Source organism: Choloepus didactylus, chromosome 8, assembly GCF_015220235.1.
Source record: "Choloepus didactylus isolate mChoDid1 chromosome 8, mChoDid1.pri, whole genome shotgun sequence".
Lineage (NCBI taxonomy): Eukaryota > Metazoa > Chordata > Mammalia > Pilosa > Megalonychidae > Choloepus > Choloepus didactylus.
In genome coordinates this window covers 24,288,529-24,309,476 of record NC_051314.1, presented here as the reverse complement: position 1 = coordinate 24,309,476, position 20,948 = coordinate 24,288,529, and the positions used below count along the sequence as shown (strand labels likewise).

The following is a 20,948-nucleotide window of genomic DNA, read 5'->3' as shown; positions in this document are numbered from 1 at the left end:
TAAAAGACGGAAAAATATTCCATGTTCATGGATAGGAAGGCTAAATGTCATTAAGATGTCAGTTCTACCCAAACTCATCTACAGATGCAATGCAATCCCAATCAAAATTCCAACAACCTACTTTGCAGACTTGGAAAAGCTAGTTATCAAATTTATTTGGAAAGAGAAGATGCCTCGAATTGCTAAAGACACTCTAAAAAAGAAAAACGAAGTGGGAGGACTTACACTCCCTGACTTTGAAGCTTATTATAAAGCCACAGTTGTCAAAACAGCATGGTACTGGCACAAAGATAGACATATAGATCAATGGAATCGAATTGAGAATTCAGAGATAGACCCTCAGATCTATGGCCGACTGATCTTTGATAAGGCCCCCAAAGTCACTGAACTGAGTCATAATGGTCTTTTCAACAAATGGGGCTGGGCGAGTTGGATATCCATATCCAAAAGAATGAAAGAGGACCCCTACCTCACCCCCTACACAAAAATTAACTCAAAATGGACCAAAGATCTCAATATAAAAGAAAGTACCATAAAACTCCTAGAAGATAATGTAGGAAAACATCTTCAAGACCTTGTATTAGGTGGCCACTTCCTAGACTTTACACCCAAAGCACAAGCAACAAAAGAAAAAATAGATAAATGGGAACTCCTCAAGCTTAGAAGTTTCTGCACCTCAAAGGAATTTCTCAAAAAGGTAAAGAGGCAGCCAACTCAATGGGAAAAAATTTTTGGAAACCATGTATCTGACAAAAGACTGATATCTTGCATAAATAAAGAAATCCTACAACTCAATGACAATAGTACAGACGGCCCAATTATAAAATCGGCAAAAGATATGAAAAGACAGTTCTCTGAAGAGGAAATACAAATGGCCAAGAAACACATGAAAAAATGTTCAGCTTCACTAGCTATTAGAGAGATGCAAATTAAGACCACAATGAGATACCATCTAACACCGGTTAGAATGGCTGCCATTAAACAAACAGGAAACTACAAATGCTGGAGGGGATGTGGAGAAATTGGAACTCTTATTCATTGTTGGTGGGACTGTATAATGGTTCAGCCACTCTGGAAGTCAGTCTGGCAGTTCCTTAGAAAACTAGATATAGAGTTACCATTCGATCCAGCGATTGCACTTCTCGGTATATACCCGGAAGATCGGAAAGCAGTGACACGAACAGATGTCTCCACGCCAATGTTCATAGCAGCATTATTCACAATTGCCAAGAGATGGAAACAACCCAAATGTCCTTCAACAGATGAGTGGATAAATAAAATGTGGTATATACACACGATGGAATACTACATGGCAGTAAGAAGGAACGATCTCGTGAAACATATGACAACATGGATGAACCTTGAAGACATAATGCTGAGCGAAATAAGCCAGGCACAAAAAGAGAAATATTATATGCTACCACTAATGTGAACTTTGAAAAATGTAAAACAAATGGTTTATAATGTAGAATGTAGGGGAACTAGCAATAGAGAGCAATTAAGGAAGGAGGAACAATAATCCAAGAAGAACAGATAAAGATAAGCTATTTAATGTTCTGGGAATGCCCAGGAATGACTATGGTCTGTTAATTTCTGATGGATATAGTAGGAACAAGTTCACAGAAATGTTGCTATATTAGGTAACTTTCTTGGGGTAAAGTAGGAACAGGTTGGAAGTAAAGCAGTTATCTTAGGTTAGCTGTCTTTTTCTTACTCCTTTGTTATGGTCTCTTTGAAATGTTCTTTTATTGTATGTTTTTTTTTTTTTTAATTTTTTTTTTCTTTATACAGTTGATTTTAAAAAGAGAAAAAAGTTAAAAAAATAAAAAAGCCAATCCATTTCTGGTATTTTGTGAAACAGCAGCATTAGCAAACCAGAACAGTGCTTCAGTTTTTTAAACTGAAAAATCAGGATAATTTAATATAGAAGAATTAAATAAAATAATGCATATATGAAAGATACTTAGCACAGTTTTTAGACATGGTAAAAGATCAACAAATTATTAATACTAATAAACAATTTATACAAATAATGTGATTTTGACTTGGTGTTTTCTTAATTGTAGGTCCTGATACAACTTGCTGGAGTATTTTTTGGTCAGAGTATGCCTAGGAACTGTGTGGCTTTTCAATTGATGCATTATTTTGTTTTGTTTTGTTTTTTAAAGAAAAAAAGAAAAAAAAATCACTTGGTGCCCATACTTTTTTCCCTTTTTGTGGGTTTACAGAAAAGGCTGCTCCTCCCTCCCATTATTAACAACTAGCATTTGTGTGGTACATTTATTACGACTGATGAATGAATATTATTATAAGTGTACTATTAAGGGTAGTCCTTGGTTTACATTAGGGATCCCTGTTTGTCTTGTGCAGTCCTATGCTTTGTTTTGTTTTAAAATTTTTATTCTAGTAACATATATATAAAACCTAACATTTACCTTTTAATCACTTTCAAATTTATAATTCAGTTTTGGTGCCCATATTTTAAATAATCCTTTAAACTGCCTTCTCTTTCCTCAATGAATTTTCCACTAGAAGTTAGTGATGGTTATAAAAAATTCTGGGTTTTCTAAATACAAGCTTATTTTCTAAAGCAAAAAGTTGGAATAGAACATTGAATAATTGGCATGTATTGATATTCATTTGATAATAGTACATAAACGAGACCAAGAACTTATATCTCCAACTGGAAGCAAGTTAACATACCCAAGAAAAGAAACTAAAAGAGGTAAGACTATGATACACAATACAAAGTACTTTTACAAAGAGTTACTGGGGACCGAGGGGTAAACCAGTGAGAAAAAGCCTTACAATCTTCCATAGATTTCTCTTCATGGCCTCCATAAGGGAGAAGAATCTAATGCTAAGAATACATAAAGTAGAGCAAACGACTGCACTCAGATACATTTTTCAATACCAGAAGTTTGCCACAGGAGTACACGATGGCAGACTTCTTTTCATCTTCATTTACTCTGAGGATTCTCTTAGGGGTAATGTTCTATTTGGTATTTTATTAGATATGGAATGCTTCAATGAAATGCAGAAAACATAAGCTATTAAACCTGAAATATCTACTCTTATCTGCAACTTTCCTTGGATTGAATTTGAAAGAAAAGGCTACTAATGATTAATTGTAGTCCTTTTCTAAAAACGACAGGTTTATTAGTATAACTTTATAGAATGATGTTTATAATTTCTTTGTTACCATGTAATAGACTAACATATGATAATATAAATAAACTCTTATAAATAATCAAGTTATCATCTTCCTCTTCCCTGTGCTCCCTGATCTGCATCACCCTGTAGTCCAGGAAACACAGACATAACTGATGTTATAATTGCACCAAACTAAAAAGAAAATGAATTGAGACTTTAGAAATAATTTTTCCAGGTAAGGTGAATAAAATGTTAAACTAAACAACATAATTAGAGAAAGAAATGTCTTAATCTTCCATTAAACTAAGTTTCATCATGATCACTGGTTAGATTTTTAAGCTACAGCAGAATTATTACCTTGGAATAACTTCTTTAACATCAAAAAATGCTTTCTTGCTATCAAACATGTATTATGCTACTACTATGAGCTAATCTATCAGCATTTCTTTTAAATTACTTAAATTCCCCAGAGAATAACTGCATTACTAAAGCTAGTGGAGATCATCTAAAGATAGTTTCACATAAATCAGTAACATTAGTAACATTATATACAAAATAATTGGTGATAGTCCTCAGTAGCCACAGGACCTAATTTTATAATAAGCTCAGTTGATCATTAAAAAATTTGAAATTATCAGCAGGTTCATCTAGGAGTTGTTTTAAAATTTAAATTCATGTTTTGTTAAATTTGGAAATCTATGTTTCTAGTAAAACTTTATCACTCATACCATAGAGTGTATCTCAAAGTCCGTCAGCAATTCTTTTGACTATTCCCCAAGGGAACCTAAATGGAAAGTTCGTTTTCTTAAAAAAAAGGAATACTTGTAATCACCTCATAGTGAAGACCCTTTCATCTAAATAAAGGCATACACATTCACCCCCCAAGTCCCTAATACATCACTCTTTACCACTTCCTTCCCAAATACCGTTGTAGACAACCTAGTGAATGACAGGAAATCAAATTTTCAACTATCCTCATCCTAGAACATGCATTCTTAATGAGAGCAATATCATTAAGAAAATTAATCATTAGGATTAATTTGCTATTAATCCTAATTGGATTAATTGGATATTAGCAATATCATTAGGAAAATTGGTCCTTCAGAGGAGAAAATAAAACTTCTCACTTTATGTATAAAACATAGATATGAATACAGTACATAAACAGATAAATAGTATAACTATGTATACTGGTTTGGATGTATTACATCCCCCAAACTCCATGTTCTTTGATGTAATCTTGTGTGGGCAGATTAATTAGTGTTGATTAAGTTGGAACCTTTGGATTAGGTTGTTTCCATGGAGCTATGACCCACCTAACTGTAGGTGATAACTTTGATTAGATAATTTCCACGGAGGTGTGGCCCTGCCCATTCAGCATGGGCCTTGATTAGTTTACTAGAGCCTTATATAAGCTCAGACAGAAGGAGCTCACTGCTGCAGCTCACAGAGACATTTTGAAGACGGCTGTTGAAAGCTGACGCTTTGGAGAATGCCATTTTGAAACACAACCTAGGAGCAAGCAGACGCCAGCCACGTGCCTTCCCAGCTATCAGAGGTTTTCCCAATGCCAACAGCCTTTCTCCAGTGAAGGTACCTGACTGTTGATGCCTTACCTTGGACACTTTAAGGCCTTAAGGCTGTAATTGTGTAACCAAATAAACCCCCTTTATAAAAGCCAATCCATTTCTGGTGTTTTGTGTATTGACAGAATTAGCAAACCGGAATACCGTGGTATTAAAATTTCATGGGGAGAGGATACATTTAGAGGAAAAAAAAAAACATTTTTAAAAGGGATCCTTTGGGGGTGATGATGAGAAAAAAAGGTTGCAAAACCATGACCTATATTAGAACTTCACAGCCATGCCCAAGAGCGCCTTGGATGGGTTAGATGTATGTGGACACGGGCAGGTTAGGCCTCAGGTGACTGCAGCCCCCAGGCTGGTGGCCTCTGGTTACAAGGCCTTCTTCACCCTAGTGTAATTTTCTATGTCTGCCATGACACAAAAAAGAGTAGGAAACACTGCCCTAGACAAATGAATCTATCTCCTTTCTTTGAGCAACCTTGCCTTCAGTTATAAAGCCCTTCATCTTAATCTCTCCTCCCTGCCCCATAACTCTGTATTTCTACTTTTCTCTATTTCAGAACTCCCTTTCTTACCACATTAAGATAAGGTGGATTCTTTCTTTCCAAGGCTAATATTTCTCCATCTACTTTGTAGCCCATCATTTCAAGGACCTTACTCATGATTCACCATCTCTCACACATCCTCAATCTTTCTATTATTTCTTTGCCTCCTTTGCCAAGAAGCATATCTACATCTTTCCTATCTTGGAAAAGAGTATTTGAACTTCTAGGTGTTATCCTAATTCTCTCCTTTTCACTGTCAACCATTTAATAAGAAGTCTACAAATGCTAATTCCAAGACTTTAATTTTTTAGTATTTGATACATACGAGAACATTATAAACTATATGTAAGCCATAAAGAATTGTACTACAACAAATATCCATGTACCACTCCCCAGTTTAAGAAAAGGTATACAGTATTACCTTTACATTTGAAATGCCTATGTGCCCCTCCCCAATTCCATAATCTTCCTTGCCCACCAGAATAACTATTCTTAATTGTGTTTTCCATTCTCTTGCTTTCCTATATGTTATTGCCACAAATTATGTGAATTCCTAAACAACATTATTATTTGGCTTTACATGTTTTTGAAGTTATATAAATGGAATAATTTATCATACATTAAGTTTCTGGAATTCATCCATGTTGTTATGTGAGATAAATTAATTCATCTTTATTGTTAAAGAATGCTCTATTTTAAGACTATACCTTCATTTAGCCATTGCTTTTATTCTTTGAATTACTTGCAGCTTATCTTTCAAATACTCCATTCAACAAAAACTGAATTCTCAAATGACCACATAATCATTGAATAAACGGTCCCTTTTAAATTATCTTCCTTGGCTACATTAACTCAGCTCTCATTCTTCTTCTAATTAATTGGAATGTAGCTCAACTCTTTCTTCTTCTGCTCACAAAATATTCACTCCTCGAATCTCTAACCTTCCCTTTTAATATTGAAAAAGCTTATAAATTGAATTTTGAATCTTTCCCTCAAAACCCTAACTATCCTCTAACTGTATAATTTTAAACTCTGTACCTCTACCCTGATCTGCTCATCCTGCTCTAATCCTACATTTTGAACTGCCTTTTTCAAGGTAACCTAATATTATATCTAAATAAAATGTCTATAAACCTTGTCCATTATTAATACCATTCAAGAAAATTCCCAAGTGAAAAATCAAAACAAAAATACTATCAGAATATAGGTTGCATCACAGGTACTCTCAACTAATGTGTGCCCAGGACAGGCTGTAAAAATAATGTCAACCTTAACCAGAGGGACTACATATTGTTCTTATACTGGTTTTCAGCCATTGTAAACTACTGTTTTGCACTTACATTTTTGAAAACATTTCTCTTATCCTGAAAATTGGTTCATTTAAAATGTATAATATTTCTATTATAATATAAAATAACTTGGCAAAAATATTCAAATTATTTGAATTATGGAAGATAATATCAAAATAGATTGTCAATCCAATAATAAAGAATGCTACAAATTACTTTCAGAAGACAAAACCAAAAATTTAACAATGATTCTATATGCATGTTATTAAAATAAATTGCTCAAAATCTATGGCCTCTAACATAATTACACTGGAGAAAGAAAACATCACAGAGTTCACCAACCAAAGTGTATTCATCCTGTGTAACTGAATACTCAGAACAGAGTTTTACTCAAAATTGAAGTGTAACAGCTAGAGATTATTCTAATTTTTAAAAATATATGTATGTCTGTTAATCATGCTGATGTCTAAGAGAACACACCAAAGAGGGAAAAGTGCTGAGAAACCAATTTTAAACCAATTTCTCTAGTTACACACAAAGAAATTAAGGAAACTAAAAAATGTTGGCACCACTGCTAATTTTTTTATCCAAACAGGAGGAACCGTTTTTCTATTTTTTGTCTTTTTTAATGCACCTCACCAGTGCCTGCTTAACAATATGAAATGTTTTGGTTGTGATAAGTTGTGTTATTTAACAAGAAAATTTCCTCAAATTTGGTGACATGTAGGTTATAGCAAAGATAAATGTGTGCTTTACTCATGCGTTTATTCACCCAACAATTACCAAATCCTAATGTGCTAGGCACTATTCAGAGAGTCATGTAAAAAGGAGATTATTATAAAACATAAATACATACAAATTTTTTAAAAAAAGTGCTAACAGTATACTGCATGGAAACATAGAAAAGAGAGCAACTAACTCTACCTAAGTATCTACTTTGCAGAAAGGTAACAGTTTTTAAAAGCAATTTTATTGAGATATATTCACATACCACACAATCATCCAAAGTATACAATAAATTGTTCACAGTATCATCACATAGTTGTGCATTCATTACCCCAACGAATCTTTTGAACATTTTTATTACTCAAAAAAATAAGAAAACAACTCAAAGTAAAAAAGAACATTCAAAGCATCTCATACTCCTTTCCGCCCCCCCCCATTATTTAATTACTTTTTGTCCCCTTTTTTTTCTACTCATTGATCTATACACTGCATAAGGGGAGTGTGAGCCACAAGGTTTTCACAATCACACAGTCACAGCATATAAACTATATAGTTACATGATCGTCTTCAAGAATCAAGGCTACTGGGTTGCAGTTCAACAGCTTCAGGTATTTCCTTCTACCTATTCTAGTACACCAAAAACTAAAAAGGGATATCTATATAATGCATAAGAATAACCTCCAGAATGACCTCTCGACTCCATTTGAAATCTCTCAGCCACTGAAACATTGTTTCATTTCTCTCCCCACTTTTGGTCCAGAAGGCTTTTATAAAGGGGAGTTATTAGGTTACAAATTTACAGTTCTAAGGCCATAAAAGTTTCCAAACTAAGGCATCAACAAGAGGATACCTTCACTGAAGAAGGGCTGATGGCATCTGGAACACCTCTGTCAGCTGGGAAGGCACGTGGCTGGTGTCTGTTGGTCCTTTGCTGCCAGTTGCGTTTCAAAATGTCTTTCTCCAAAATGTCTTGGGCTTGTCTCTCTTAGTTTCTTCAGCTCCTGTGCATCTAAGTGTTGGGGTCCTCTCTTAGCTTCTCCAGAGCAAACTCTGGGCTAGCATCTCCAAACATCTCCAAGCATCTCAAAGTGTCAGCAAGCGTCTCCCCAAAAGTGTCTCTCAGTTGCTCAGAGCTCCTGTCTGTGAGCTCTCTTATAGGACTCCAGACATTTAATTAAGACCCACCCTGAATGGGCATGGTCCATACCTCCATGGAAATAATTTAATCAAAGGTCTTGCTTACAGTTGATTGAGTCACATCTTCATGGAAACACTCAAACAAAAGATAAATGTCTGCCCTCACAAGATTGCATTAAAGAACATGGTTTTTGGAGGACATGAAAAATCCAAACTGGCACAGAAGGTATAGAGAAATCACATGATGATATATTTGAGAAAACATGAAAAATTGAACAGAACTAAATTTTTTTCCTTTTTTTAAAAATTCTATTTTATTGAGATTGCTCACATACCAACAATCATGCAATGTGCACAATCAATTGCCCACGGTACCATCATACAGCTGTGCATCCATTATTGCAGAAAAGAAATAAAAACAATAAAGAAAACTCAAATCCTCCCATACCCCTAACCCCACCCCCTCCATTATTGACTCATGGTATTGGTAAAGTATATTTGTTACTGTTGATAAAAGAAAGTTAAAATACTACTAGCTGTAGTACCCAGTTTGCAATAGGTATATTTTTCCCTATATACCCCTCTATAATTAACTTCTAGTTATAGTATCATATATTTGTCCTAGTTCATGAAAGAGATTTCTAATATTTGTACAGTTAATCATGGACATTGTCCACCACAAGATTCACTGTTTTACACATTCCCATATTTTAACCTCCAACTTTCCTTCCAGTGACATACGTGACTCTAAGCTTCCCCTTTCCATCACATTCACACACCATTCAGCACCGTTAGTTATTCTCACAATAACATTTTACCATCACCTCTGTCCATTTCCAAACACTTAAGTTCAACCTAGTTAAACATTTTGTTCATAATATGCAACCACTCCCCATTCTATATACTGGTAACTTATATTTCATGTCTATGAGTTTACATATTATAATTAGTTCATATCAGTGAGACCATATGTATTTGACCTTTTGTGTCTGACTTATTTCACTCAATATAGTGCCCTCAAGGTTTCTTCATCATCCGGTTTTTTTGTTTTTGTTTGTAAGACGGTTTTGTTCACCCACCATACATTCCGTCCTTAGTAAACAATCGATGGTTCCCTGTATAATCACAAATTTATGCATTCACCACCATCACCACTATCTATATAAGGACATCTCCATTTCCTCCACAAAGGAGGTGGAAGAGTCAAAGAAGGTAAAGAGACAAAATAAAAAGAAAAAGAAAGATTAAAAAAAAAAGACAGCTAAAAAGCAACAAAAGGAAAGATAGAATTAAACTAAAGTACAATAAACGTCAGACAACATCACCAATGCCAAGAGTCCCACACCCCTCCCTTATGTCCCCCTCTTATAGGCATTTAACTTTGGTATATTGCCTTTATTACATTAAAGAAAGCATAGTACAATGTTTCTGTTAACTCTAGTCTCTAGTTTGCATTGATTGTACTTTTCCCCAATACCACCCCATTTTTAACACCTTGCAAAGCTGACATTCATTTGCTCTCCCTCATGTAAAAACATATTTGTACATTTTATCACAATTGTTGAGCACTCTAGGTTTCCCTGAGTTATACAGTCCCAGTCTTTATCTTTCCACTTTCCTTCCGGTGTCCCACATGCTCCTAACCTTCCTCTTTCAATCATACTCACAGTCATCTTTGTTCAGTGTACTTACACTGTTGTGCTACTGTCACCCAAAAACTGTGTTCCAAACCTCTCACTCTTGTCTTTTCCTATCTATCTGTAGTGCTCTCTTTAGTATTTCCTGTAGTGCAGGTATCTTGTTCACAAACTCTTTCATTGTCTGTTTGCCAGAGAATATTTTAAACACTGTCTCGTATTTGAAGGACAGTTTTGCTGGATATAGGATTCTTGGTTAGCAGATTTTCTCTTTCAGTATCTTAAAGATATCATACCACTTCCTTCTTGCCTCCATGGTTTCTACTGAGAAATCCACACACAGTCTTATCAAGCTTCCTTTGTATGTGATGGATCACTATTCTCTTGCTGTTTTCAAGATTCTCTCTTTGTCTTTGATATTTGATAATCTGATTGTTAAGTATTTTGGTGTAGGTCTATTCAGATCTATTCTGTTTGGGGTACACTGCACTTCCTGGATCTGTAATTTGATGTCTTTCATAAGAGATGGGAAATTTTCATTGATTATTTCCTTTATTATTGCTTCTGCCCCTTTTCCTTCTCTTCTCCTTCTGGGGCACCCATGACATGTACATTCATACACTTCATGTTGTCATTTAATTCCCTGAGACATTGCTCATATGTTTCCATTCTTTTTCCTGTCTGTTTTTTTTTTTTGTGCGTAGGATTTTAGGTGTCTTGTTTGGCAGTTCCTGAGTGTTTTCTTCTGCCTCTTGAACGCTGCTGTTGTATGTCTCCATTGTGTTTTTCATTTCTTGTGTTGTGTCTTTCATTTCCACAGATTCTGCCAGTACTTTTTTCAAACTTTCAATTTCTACCTTATGCTCGCCCAGTGTTTTCTTTATAGGCTTCATCTCTTTTGCCATACCTTCCCCGAACTCATTGAATTGGTTTTTTACTTGATTTAGCATACTTCTTTGAAAATCTTTAATTGACTCTTTCATTAAAGTGCAACAATATCTCAACTGTATCTTGATTGAGGTGCACATTTGTTCCTTTGACTGGGCCATATCTCTGCCCTTCCCAGTTTAGTTTGTAGTCCTCTGTTACCCAATCAGATTTTCCCAAACCAGAAGGGGTTCAGGTCTCAGAATGGGGTAACATTCAGTTTCAAGTCTCCCTGAGGGTGTGTCTGGGAAATTGACAGACTTTCCTGTGAGGTCTCTAGCTGCTATGCTTTTCCTAACCTGCCCAGCAGGTGGCATCTGTCAGCCTGTCGCTCCAGACTGATGTAAAGAGGTGTGGCCCCTTTAATTCTTAACTTAGGCTGTTTCTGTTTTGATTGTTTTCTCTCATGCCCTGAGGTCTGAGTTCTGAAGGGCAGTCTGGCCCTTGAGCTGGGCTCCACCTCCTTCCTCTTAGGGAAGATACACCCCCTAGGGAGCTATCTTCTGCATTTCAATAGTTTGTCTCTCTGACTCCATCAACTCCACCCCTGTCTGGGTCAAAGTGCTGTGAACTGAAAATGACTGACGCTCCACTGAGCCATTCAGTTTAAGATAGAGAAATAATGAAAGAAAGCCCCCCTTCAGAGCCAGTCCACAGCCCCCCAATTTCACCTGTCAGTCAGATAGAGCACCTGGTCTTCTGGGCTCCCTCTCCCAGGGCACAAGTGTTTTCTGGCTCTCTAAGGTCAGTCTCTGAAAGTCTCTGTATTTTTTTTCCTTTTTTAAATTAATTTTTTCCTCTCCATTGGCCCCACCTCCTCTCCACTGGGAGTGACCTCAGGGTACTTTACTGCTTGCCTATGTTTGTATCTTATATTCAGCAGTCCACATTTGTTAATTAAAACCCCAGTTGAAGCTGGGCTGAGCTGTATTCATTCGCTCCAAGAATGCTGCTTTCTCCCCCAGGGAGATCCTGCTGCTCAGCCTGCCGTGGGGGGAGGGGGTGTGCCAGTTTGATATATTATGTCCCCCAAAATGCCATTATCTTTGATGCAATCTTGTGTGGGCAGACATATTAGTGTTGATTGGATTTTGGAATCCTTTGAGTGTTTCTGTGAAGATGCTCCCCACCCAACTGTGGGTGATGACTCTGGTTGTATAATTTCCATAGAGGTGTTACGCTACCCATTCAGGGTGGGTCTAAACGAAATCACTGGAGCCATATAAATGAGCTGACAAACAGAACTCAGTGCAGCTGAGAGTGACATTTTGAAGAGGAGCTACAGCCAAGAGGGACACTTTGAAGATGCACAGAAGCTGACAGTAGCCACAGATGAGGGACAGTTTGAAGATGGCCATTGAAAGCAGACTCTTGCTCCAGAGAAGCTAAGAGAGGGCAAATGCCCCAAGAGCAACTGAGAGTGACATTTTTGAAGAACTGCAGCCTAGAGAGGTACATCCTGGGAGAAAGCCATTTTGAAACCAGAACTTTGGAGCAGACACCAGCCACGTGCCTTCCCAGCTAACAGAGGTTTTCCAGACACCAATGGCCATCCTCCAGTGAAGGTACCCAATTGCTGATGTGTTACCTTGGACACTTTACGGCCTTAAGACTGTAACTGTGTAACCAAATACATCCCCTTTATAAAAGCCAATCCATTTCTGGTGTTTTGCATCCTGGCAGCATTAGCAAACTAGAACAGGGGGCTCCCAGTGTGGGTCCGCAGTTTTTACTTACAGATTTTATGTTGTGATCTCAGCCTTTCCACCCAATCAGGTTGGTGTACAATGTGTGGCCAGTCAAGGTTGTCCTCCAGCAGTTGTTCCAGATTATTTACTAGTTGTTTCTGTCTGTTTGTTAGTTGTTCCCAGGGACTAACTAAATTCCACACCTCTCTATGCTGCCACCTTAGCTCCTAACAAAACTAAAATTTTAAAAGTTGGTGGAATGCTGGGGAGATGAGACCAAAGAAGGTGAATTTAGGGGATATTGGGCATAGTATGTTATGCTAAATAATTTATACTTTATCTTATAGGAAAAAGAAAGCTGCAGTCTTTAAGTGAGTAAGGGACAAGATCAGCTTTGTTTATTGGGAAGATAACTCTGACAGCAATGTGTAGGAGTGATAGGCTAAACTGGGCAAGAAAAAGGACAGATAAGCAATTTGTGGAGATGCATCCTGGTAAGAGATAATGGAGAAAAATAGGGATAATGGAGATAAAGGGTTGAGAAGGTATTCTCAAGGATTCAGAAGGTATTTCAAGAGCAGATAATAAACAAATTAGGAACTAGGGAGTATAAGGAAGAGGAAATAAATGACTTTGGAATTCTTGTTTAGGACACTAGATAGGTGATAATACCACTAACTGACACAGGAAACAGAAAACGAGCAGGTTTGGGTGGAATGAGTTGAGTTTGGGACTTTGGGTCTTCTATTTGGAAATATTCAGTTAAAAGTATGGACCTGAAAATGAAGGCATAGATCAAGACTAGAGATGACGAGTTGAAGCCATATGACTAAGACAAGTGATTCTCAACCTTTTGCATGCATCAAAATTCTGATTAAGGAGGTCTGAGTTTTGGCCTGAGAATCTGTATTTCTAGCAAGATCCCAGATGATATTGCTGATCTGGAGTGCACTCTTTGAAAACCTCTGAACTAAACAATATCACCCATAAAGAAGGTGAAGAGTGAGAACAAAAGGTAATCAAGATCAGAGTCCTGATGAATACAAACATTTAAGAGTTAGGTAGAAAAGAGGAACCAGTGAAGGAAAATGATAATTTTCAGAGAAGTAGAATGAGAACTAGGAAAGAACAGTGTCCTTCAAGTCAAGGGACAGAGTTGCAAAAAGGGCATATTAAATAGTATCATACAATTGAATAGCATGAAGACAGAATAGAAAACATCTGTCCACAATCTATTAATAATGCATCTAAAAGATATCAACATATCCTTAGAACAACAGCTCATACTTACAGAACCCCTCCCCTCAAGAGGATACCAACCCTCAGCAAATGCCCAATGCTGTTTCAAAATGGTAGAATATACACTCCATTTAGCAATGTCCTACCTACAAGATGGTATTTCTACCTAAAATTTTCCTAAAATAATTTATCTTCAATTCGCCCTTACTCCAAATTCCAAAACATATTTAGAAAGCAATGTCTTTATATTAAAAAAAATATTTTATAATAGAATCCCATTCTTCCTGGGCCCTCCTAGTCCTAAAACACCAGCCCCATAACACACTGCTTTTTTGGATAAATACTTATGTTTTCCATTAAGACCATTATCTTCACACATACAGATTTTATAACAAAAAAATGACAACACACGTAGTATTTTAATGACATATTGAATATATTTCATATATTTCATAAGCTAGCAAATAGGAAAATAAATATTACTGAAATTAATTCAATATTCATATTATAAAAATAATAATTGTGAGAAATCAGAATTATGGGAAATACCACAAGTATATTCACCTGATACACATTCTTATCAAAGTCTATTTTTAATGATGTAAGTTGATGAGCACATGGGAATATATTGTGACCATGATTTATAGCAGTTTTAAAAGGTTTTATTAAACAGATTCATCAAAGATCATCAAATATGATTTCCCCTCCATTTTCTTTGACAAAATTTTTAAAAGTCCCCCTTCTCATAAACAATAAATATTATTTAGAACAAACAATTGAATTTATAGCAATAACAAAAGTGTCCCAGTAACAGAACCAAGGAGGAACTGAGAAAAAGATTGTAGGGGAGTAAGAAACAATTAAATGAAAGGTGTGATCCTGTATAGGATCCTAGAACAGAAAAATGGCATTAGTAGAAAAATTGGTGAATTTTGAATAAGATGTATAGTTTCTTTAATAATATTTGCCAATGTTTTTTCTATTGTTGCACTATGGTTATATAAGATGCAAACATCAGGGAAAATAAAGTGAGGGATGTAAAAGAACTCTCTGTACTATTTTTGCAACTTTTCTGTCAATCTAAAATTAGCTGAAAATAAAATGCTTAAAAAAATGGCTATTAAAATTCTGTTTACTTATGTAAAGAAAAAGATCAACATAGTGAATAGAAAAATTGAAGTTATAAAAATGAAACAAATAGGGAGTTATTGCTTAATGGGTCCAGAGTTTCTGTTTGAGGTGATAAAAAAAAAAAAATGGGGGTAGTTAATGTTGGTGAGAGTAGCACAATATTGTGAATATAATTAATACCACTAAATTATACACTTGAAAGTGGTTAAAATGGGAAATTTTAAGTTGTAAACATGTTACTATAATAAAAAGTCTTAAAAAAATGAACCAAATAGAACTTATAGAGATGAAAAATACAACATTTGAAATGAAAATTTCACTAGAAGAGAGGTACAGTGGAAGAGACACTAAAGTAGAAAAGATCAGTGAAGTTGCAGACTAGCAAAATAATCTATCCATAATGAAACACATGGAGCAAAAAAGACTGAAAAAAATTCAAAGACTATCAGTGATGTGTGATACAATAAGGTGGTCTAATATATGTATAAAAGGAATCGCAGACAGAGGAGTAGGAATAGAAAAAATAAATGTGATGGTTGAAAAATTTCAAATTTGATGAAAACTATCAACCCATGGATCTAAGAAGCAGAAAGAACTCTGAGCAGAAAAAACATAAAAGAAAACCTCTTAGGCACACCATAACCAAAATGCTAAAACCATTAATAAGAGAAAATCTTAAAAGCAATGACATAAAAAAGAAGCAGTACATACAGAGGAACAAAGATAAAACATCAACATACTTCTTGTCAGAAACTCTTTAAGTCCTAAGACAATGGAGTGACAACTTTGAAATACATAAAGAAAAAAAATTGCCAACCTAGAATTCAAAACCCAGTGAAAACGTCTTCAAAAATAGAAGCAAAATAAAGACTTTTAAAGATAAAAGCTGAGAAAATTCACCACCCAGCAGACTTACACTACAAAAAGCATTAAAGGAACTTCAGGCAAAGGGAACGTAATACCAGATGGAAATCTGGATCTACACAAAGGAAAGAAGAGTGAGGCAATGGTAAATATATGGGAAAATATAAAACAAATTTTCTCATTTTTAATCTCTTAAGAAAACTATTTAGAACATAATAATAATGATGAATTATAGGGTTTATAACATAAATAAAATGTATGAAAAAACATAAGAATGGAGGGATGAAAATTCACTACTGATTTAAGGCCCCTATTCTATATGCAGAGTGCTATACTATTATTTTAAAGTGACTGAAAAGTTAAATAAGTATACTAAAAACTCTGGATCAGTGAGTCTCCAAGTGTGGTCTGGGAAGGCCTGGGACTCAGGTCAAAATAATGTATGGGTAAAAAAATCTATTCAAAGTGCAGAATAGACCAATGGATTTTAATTAACAGAGTATAAAAATTTCATCAATAAGGTTTCATATCTAATATTTCAACTAACTTGCAAAAAACCTATCATTTGTTGAGTTTCGGTGAGGTATCAGAGATTAATAACCACAACTATCCAAAAAGACTATCAAAATACTCCTCCCATATTCAACTACATATCTGTGTGAGGCTGGATTTTCTTCATATATTTCAACTAAAACAACATATACCAGCTATCTTCTATTAAGCCAGGCATTAATGAGATTTTGCCATAATGTAAACAATTCCACTTTTCTCATTAAATATTTTTTGTTTTGGAAAATATAATTGTTACATATGTTTTTTGTGTTAACATTAATGGCTTTATTGTTGTGATTTTTAAATGAACAAGTAAATGTTTTAAAATTTTATCAGTTTTAATTTCTAATATGGCAAATAACAATTGATACAACCCACATCCACAAAAACTCTTTGGGGTCCTCAAAAATTTTTAAAGGGTCCCAAAAGCAAGATAAACTAGCATGTGAAATATTCAATACGAAAAATTTAGAGTCCTAAGAGAACCGTTTCCCAAAATGTGTTGCTTGATGCAAGAAATGATTCTTGAAAAAGTGATGACTTGATTAAACAAGTTTGGGTAATGTAGACCCTGGGTTCCTAATCTTGGGTTTACCATAAATTTTGAGGAATTCTTGAAAGTCAGAACTCAGGCAGGATCAAATTGATAAAAATTACTAGGGAAGGTGAAGGAGATCCCAGGTCAGTGCAGAGGCATGGAATATAAGGTGATTGTAACAATTATTGGGATAAATGGTTGAGGAACCCTAATCAAAAAAATCAGAAAAGTTAGCTCTCAGTGCCTCCATCCCTCCTTCTCCCCACCATCAGCACATCCCACCTTTCCTCTAAAATCAGTGGAGGCAGGTGCAGCAAACAGATACAGCAACTAAAGACAGGCACACCAGAAATCTCAAAGACAAAGATGAGATTGGTCCAAACATTTAAGCAAAACGGACATCACAAGAAAGAAATGCCAAACTCAAAACAGAAGAACTGGCACCTAATGCAACAGTCAATGCTACATATAGAAGGCGGCTTTATTCCAAACAAATTAATATTACACAAATGTATTCACCTTGCAAAAAGTTGGTGAACTCAATACATTATTGTATACACAGAATACTTCATTTAAAACATTTTAACAAAATAATTTTACCAAAAAATATAATCAATATACAAAAAGAAATAAAAGAGCCCAATACATCCATGAACAAGTTTATTTCAAAAAGAGCCAATTAAATAATTTTGAAATGAAAAATAAGATGTAGAAAGGTTAAAGAAAATAATGGATGCAGCTGAAGGGCAAGTTGGCAGTCTGAGAAATGGAGCCAAAGAATTCTCCCAGGATGTGGTTCCAAAACGACAGAGAGATGTAAAGTATGAAAAAAATGTTAAAGTATGATAGATCCAGAAATAACAACACCCAGCTAACAGAAGCTCCAGAAGGAGAGATTCACAGTATACATAAGCATGATAACAGCTGTAAGAAATCCTATAGTAAAGAAATCTGTTTAACCCAATTGTTTCCCAAACTTAATTGACCACGGAACTCATTTTTCAAGTCATACTTACATCTCACAGAACTAGTGTTACTATGAAATATACTTTGGAAAAAATGCTGTTTCTGCAATGTTAATAAGTGCTCAAAGATTTCCTAATCACAACTTCTGATATTGTTGACATTTCATTCAATATAGGTATGCTTTATTTAAACAATGTGTGTATTCTTACATCTAATAAAACAGATATAATTAGTAACTGTTTATTTTGAAGGAAAAATTCACAGGCTTTGGAATCAAGCAAATCCGTGTTTAAACCCTGACTCAACCACTTACTAGATATAAGACCTTAGAAAAATTATTTTATTGTCAGGATTAAATGAGATAACATATATAAAAGTCCTAAACGTTATTTAGCACATGGTAGGTACTCACTTAATAACAAATGACAATGGTGGTAACAACAAAAACAATAACAAAGAGTTTGTTTAAATGGTACATCCCCCAGAATATTTAAAATAAAATTCAATTCTCAAATGTTCCATCTTTTTTGAGGAACACATGGAGTGAATCTTCACAAGTAGTTTTTAAAGTATGGAATTAATACTCAAATGAAAGGTTCACTAAGTAAGGTACAAAAAAGATTTTACTGCCATGCAATGCCATGACACAGACCTCTAAAGAGAGCACTTCAGAACTATGAAGCTCTAAAAGTATTTCTTATGGAAGGTAAGATAACACAAATACTCATTAAAATCTTACTAACAAAGGGATTGTTATAATTTAAGTTAAATTTCTCACAGACATATTGTGCAATATGGCCCCAAGCATTATTAGATAATATTCATGCTAATAAATTAATCAATTAATATTCACTGGAGAGGATTTGAACAGGTAAAATGAAAGTGGCAGTCATTCCAGGTAGTGAAAATTAGAAGATCTATGTAGGATCTTAATACAAGAATCTACTTAAAATAATGAAAGAAAAAGTTGTGAGCATCCTTTGGGTACATCAAGTCCAATAGCTATAAAGGGCCATGAAAGCAAGGCAGAAGAATTCAAGCATGATTTGATAGGTACCAGGAAACCACTGTAAGTTCATCAATATTATTATTATAATAAAAACAATATTTAAGGAGGACTAGTCTGCTAGTGACATTAAATTTGCATTGAATCAGGAACCAGCCAGGAAAGCTACCTATTACTTGAATGGAGTGAGATATTAGCAGACTACAATGGTGAGGCATGTTTATTATATAAATAAATGAACAAGTGAATTATGTTAAAGGGAAAATAGACAAGATAAGTTCATTGTCTATTCAAAGAGGATGAAGGGCAAAGTTTGGGTAAGATGGTTTCACGATTTTAAGGCTAGGTGACAGAGAGAATGGTGGCACCAAGAAAATTGGGAGGGGGGTCTATAAGGGAATTTTGCTCATGGACAGTCTACCAATACACAAAAATTAAAATATTTAGTAGAAACTTTAGTTATAAAGTTAGATTTGAAAAACTTGCCTTTAATATAATAATATTTTCTTATACAGAAACACAAAAAAGTAATTTATATTAAATATGCAGTATACTGTGTGATGTGCTTTTCCAGAGGTAGAATTACTTTTTAAATCACATTGGCCTAGGATATACTAAAAGTCCAGTTTGCTTTCCCTGAGTACAAACTGGCTATCACCTAATGACAGCCAGCTCAGAAGACAGTAGGTCTGGATTAAAGTTATCTTATTAAATGTAATACCTAAAAAATCTCTGTGAGCTTAAATATTATAATTCCCATTTTTTAGATAAGAAAAAATATAAGGCAGATTTTAAAGGGATCATTGGCAGAGGGTGTCAGCTTTTAAGAGACTGAATTGACTTAAGCAGTGCTTAAACCTGATTAACACTATTTTATCCATGAAAATTGACAGAAGCAGCAATAAAACAACATACAATAGCAGATAAATGATAAGACACAGCTGAAATACTTTATTTTGTCACACTAACCACAGTAATTAGATATTTCTGACTTGCAAACTAATCTGGTGATAAGATCAAGAAACAGTTCTTTCTAAAAATGTGGCCTGCATACTGAAATCAGGGAATATAATTCCTACTATGAGCAACAGCTAAGGTTGGAGGAAAATGGATGGGATGGGGGCATAGACTTCTTAAAATCTGAACCCTAAGATTCCTATTAGTACCCAAGAATTTGAACTCCAGAGTTCAAAGATTGGATAGCATCATAAAATAGTAAGTCTAATTCTTACCATTAATAACTGGCGTGTAAACAACAATCCCAACCAAGTTTGGGTCAGATACAGTTGTGTCCAGAATAAGGCCTCCAATGCTGAAAGACAGAAAATTATATAATTTAGGGAAGAAGAAAGGAAATGTACTAATTTAAAATATCTGTCACCTACAGATGCCCCTACTTTTAAAAATAAAATATTTAGATATTTTTAAATAAAGTAAAAAGAAAAAACATTCAATGTAAAAACCAATGTCAACAGTAAATGTTGAAAATAAAATATAGCATAAACTTTCACCCCACATTTAAGGGTTCTTTGCTCGCCAAAGAACTTGTAAAAAGAAAGAAAAACAAAAACAAAAACAAAAACAACAACATATGTTTTAAATGCATTAACATGGCTGGAAGGACATATAAGAAATTATTACTAACAATGGCCATCTATGGGGGGTGAGATTGACAGGGAACTAATGGCCATTTTATACCCATCTGCTCCGAGTAAATTTTTTAACTATGTGCATCTATTATTCTTACAATTAAAAATATTTTTAAAGATAGTTTGTATTTTCATATTTGAAGTAAAACTAGGCCTTAGGACTATTTTTATGTGTCAAAACTAGTAGAGTTAGGGTGTGTATTATCACTGGTCAATTAAAACAATGAATTGTAGCCACTGAAAGAGCCGACCTTGAGAAGAGTTTAGAAAAATAATATGTGGTTTTACAGTGATAAACCATATACTCTCAGTGGA

At 34.8% G+C, this 20,948-nt stretch overlaps 1 protein-coding gene across 3 annotated transcripts in view; it reads right to left on the bottom strand.

The window, feature by feature from the left end:
• SLC41A2 (solute carrier family 41 member 2) overlaps nt 1–20,948 on the bottom strand; it is a 183,505-nt gene that overhangs the window by 55,426 nt on the left and 107,131 nt on the right. For all 3 annotated transcript variants that reach the window (XM_037845913.1, XM_037845914.1, XM_037845912.1), the window contains exon 8: nt 20,217–20,296. In XM_037845913.1, the coding sequence (XP_037701841.1) occupies nt 20,217–20,296 (80 nt within the window). The remainder of the gene's footprint in view (nt 1–20,216; nt 20,297–20,948) is intronic.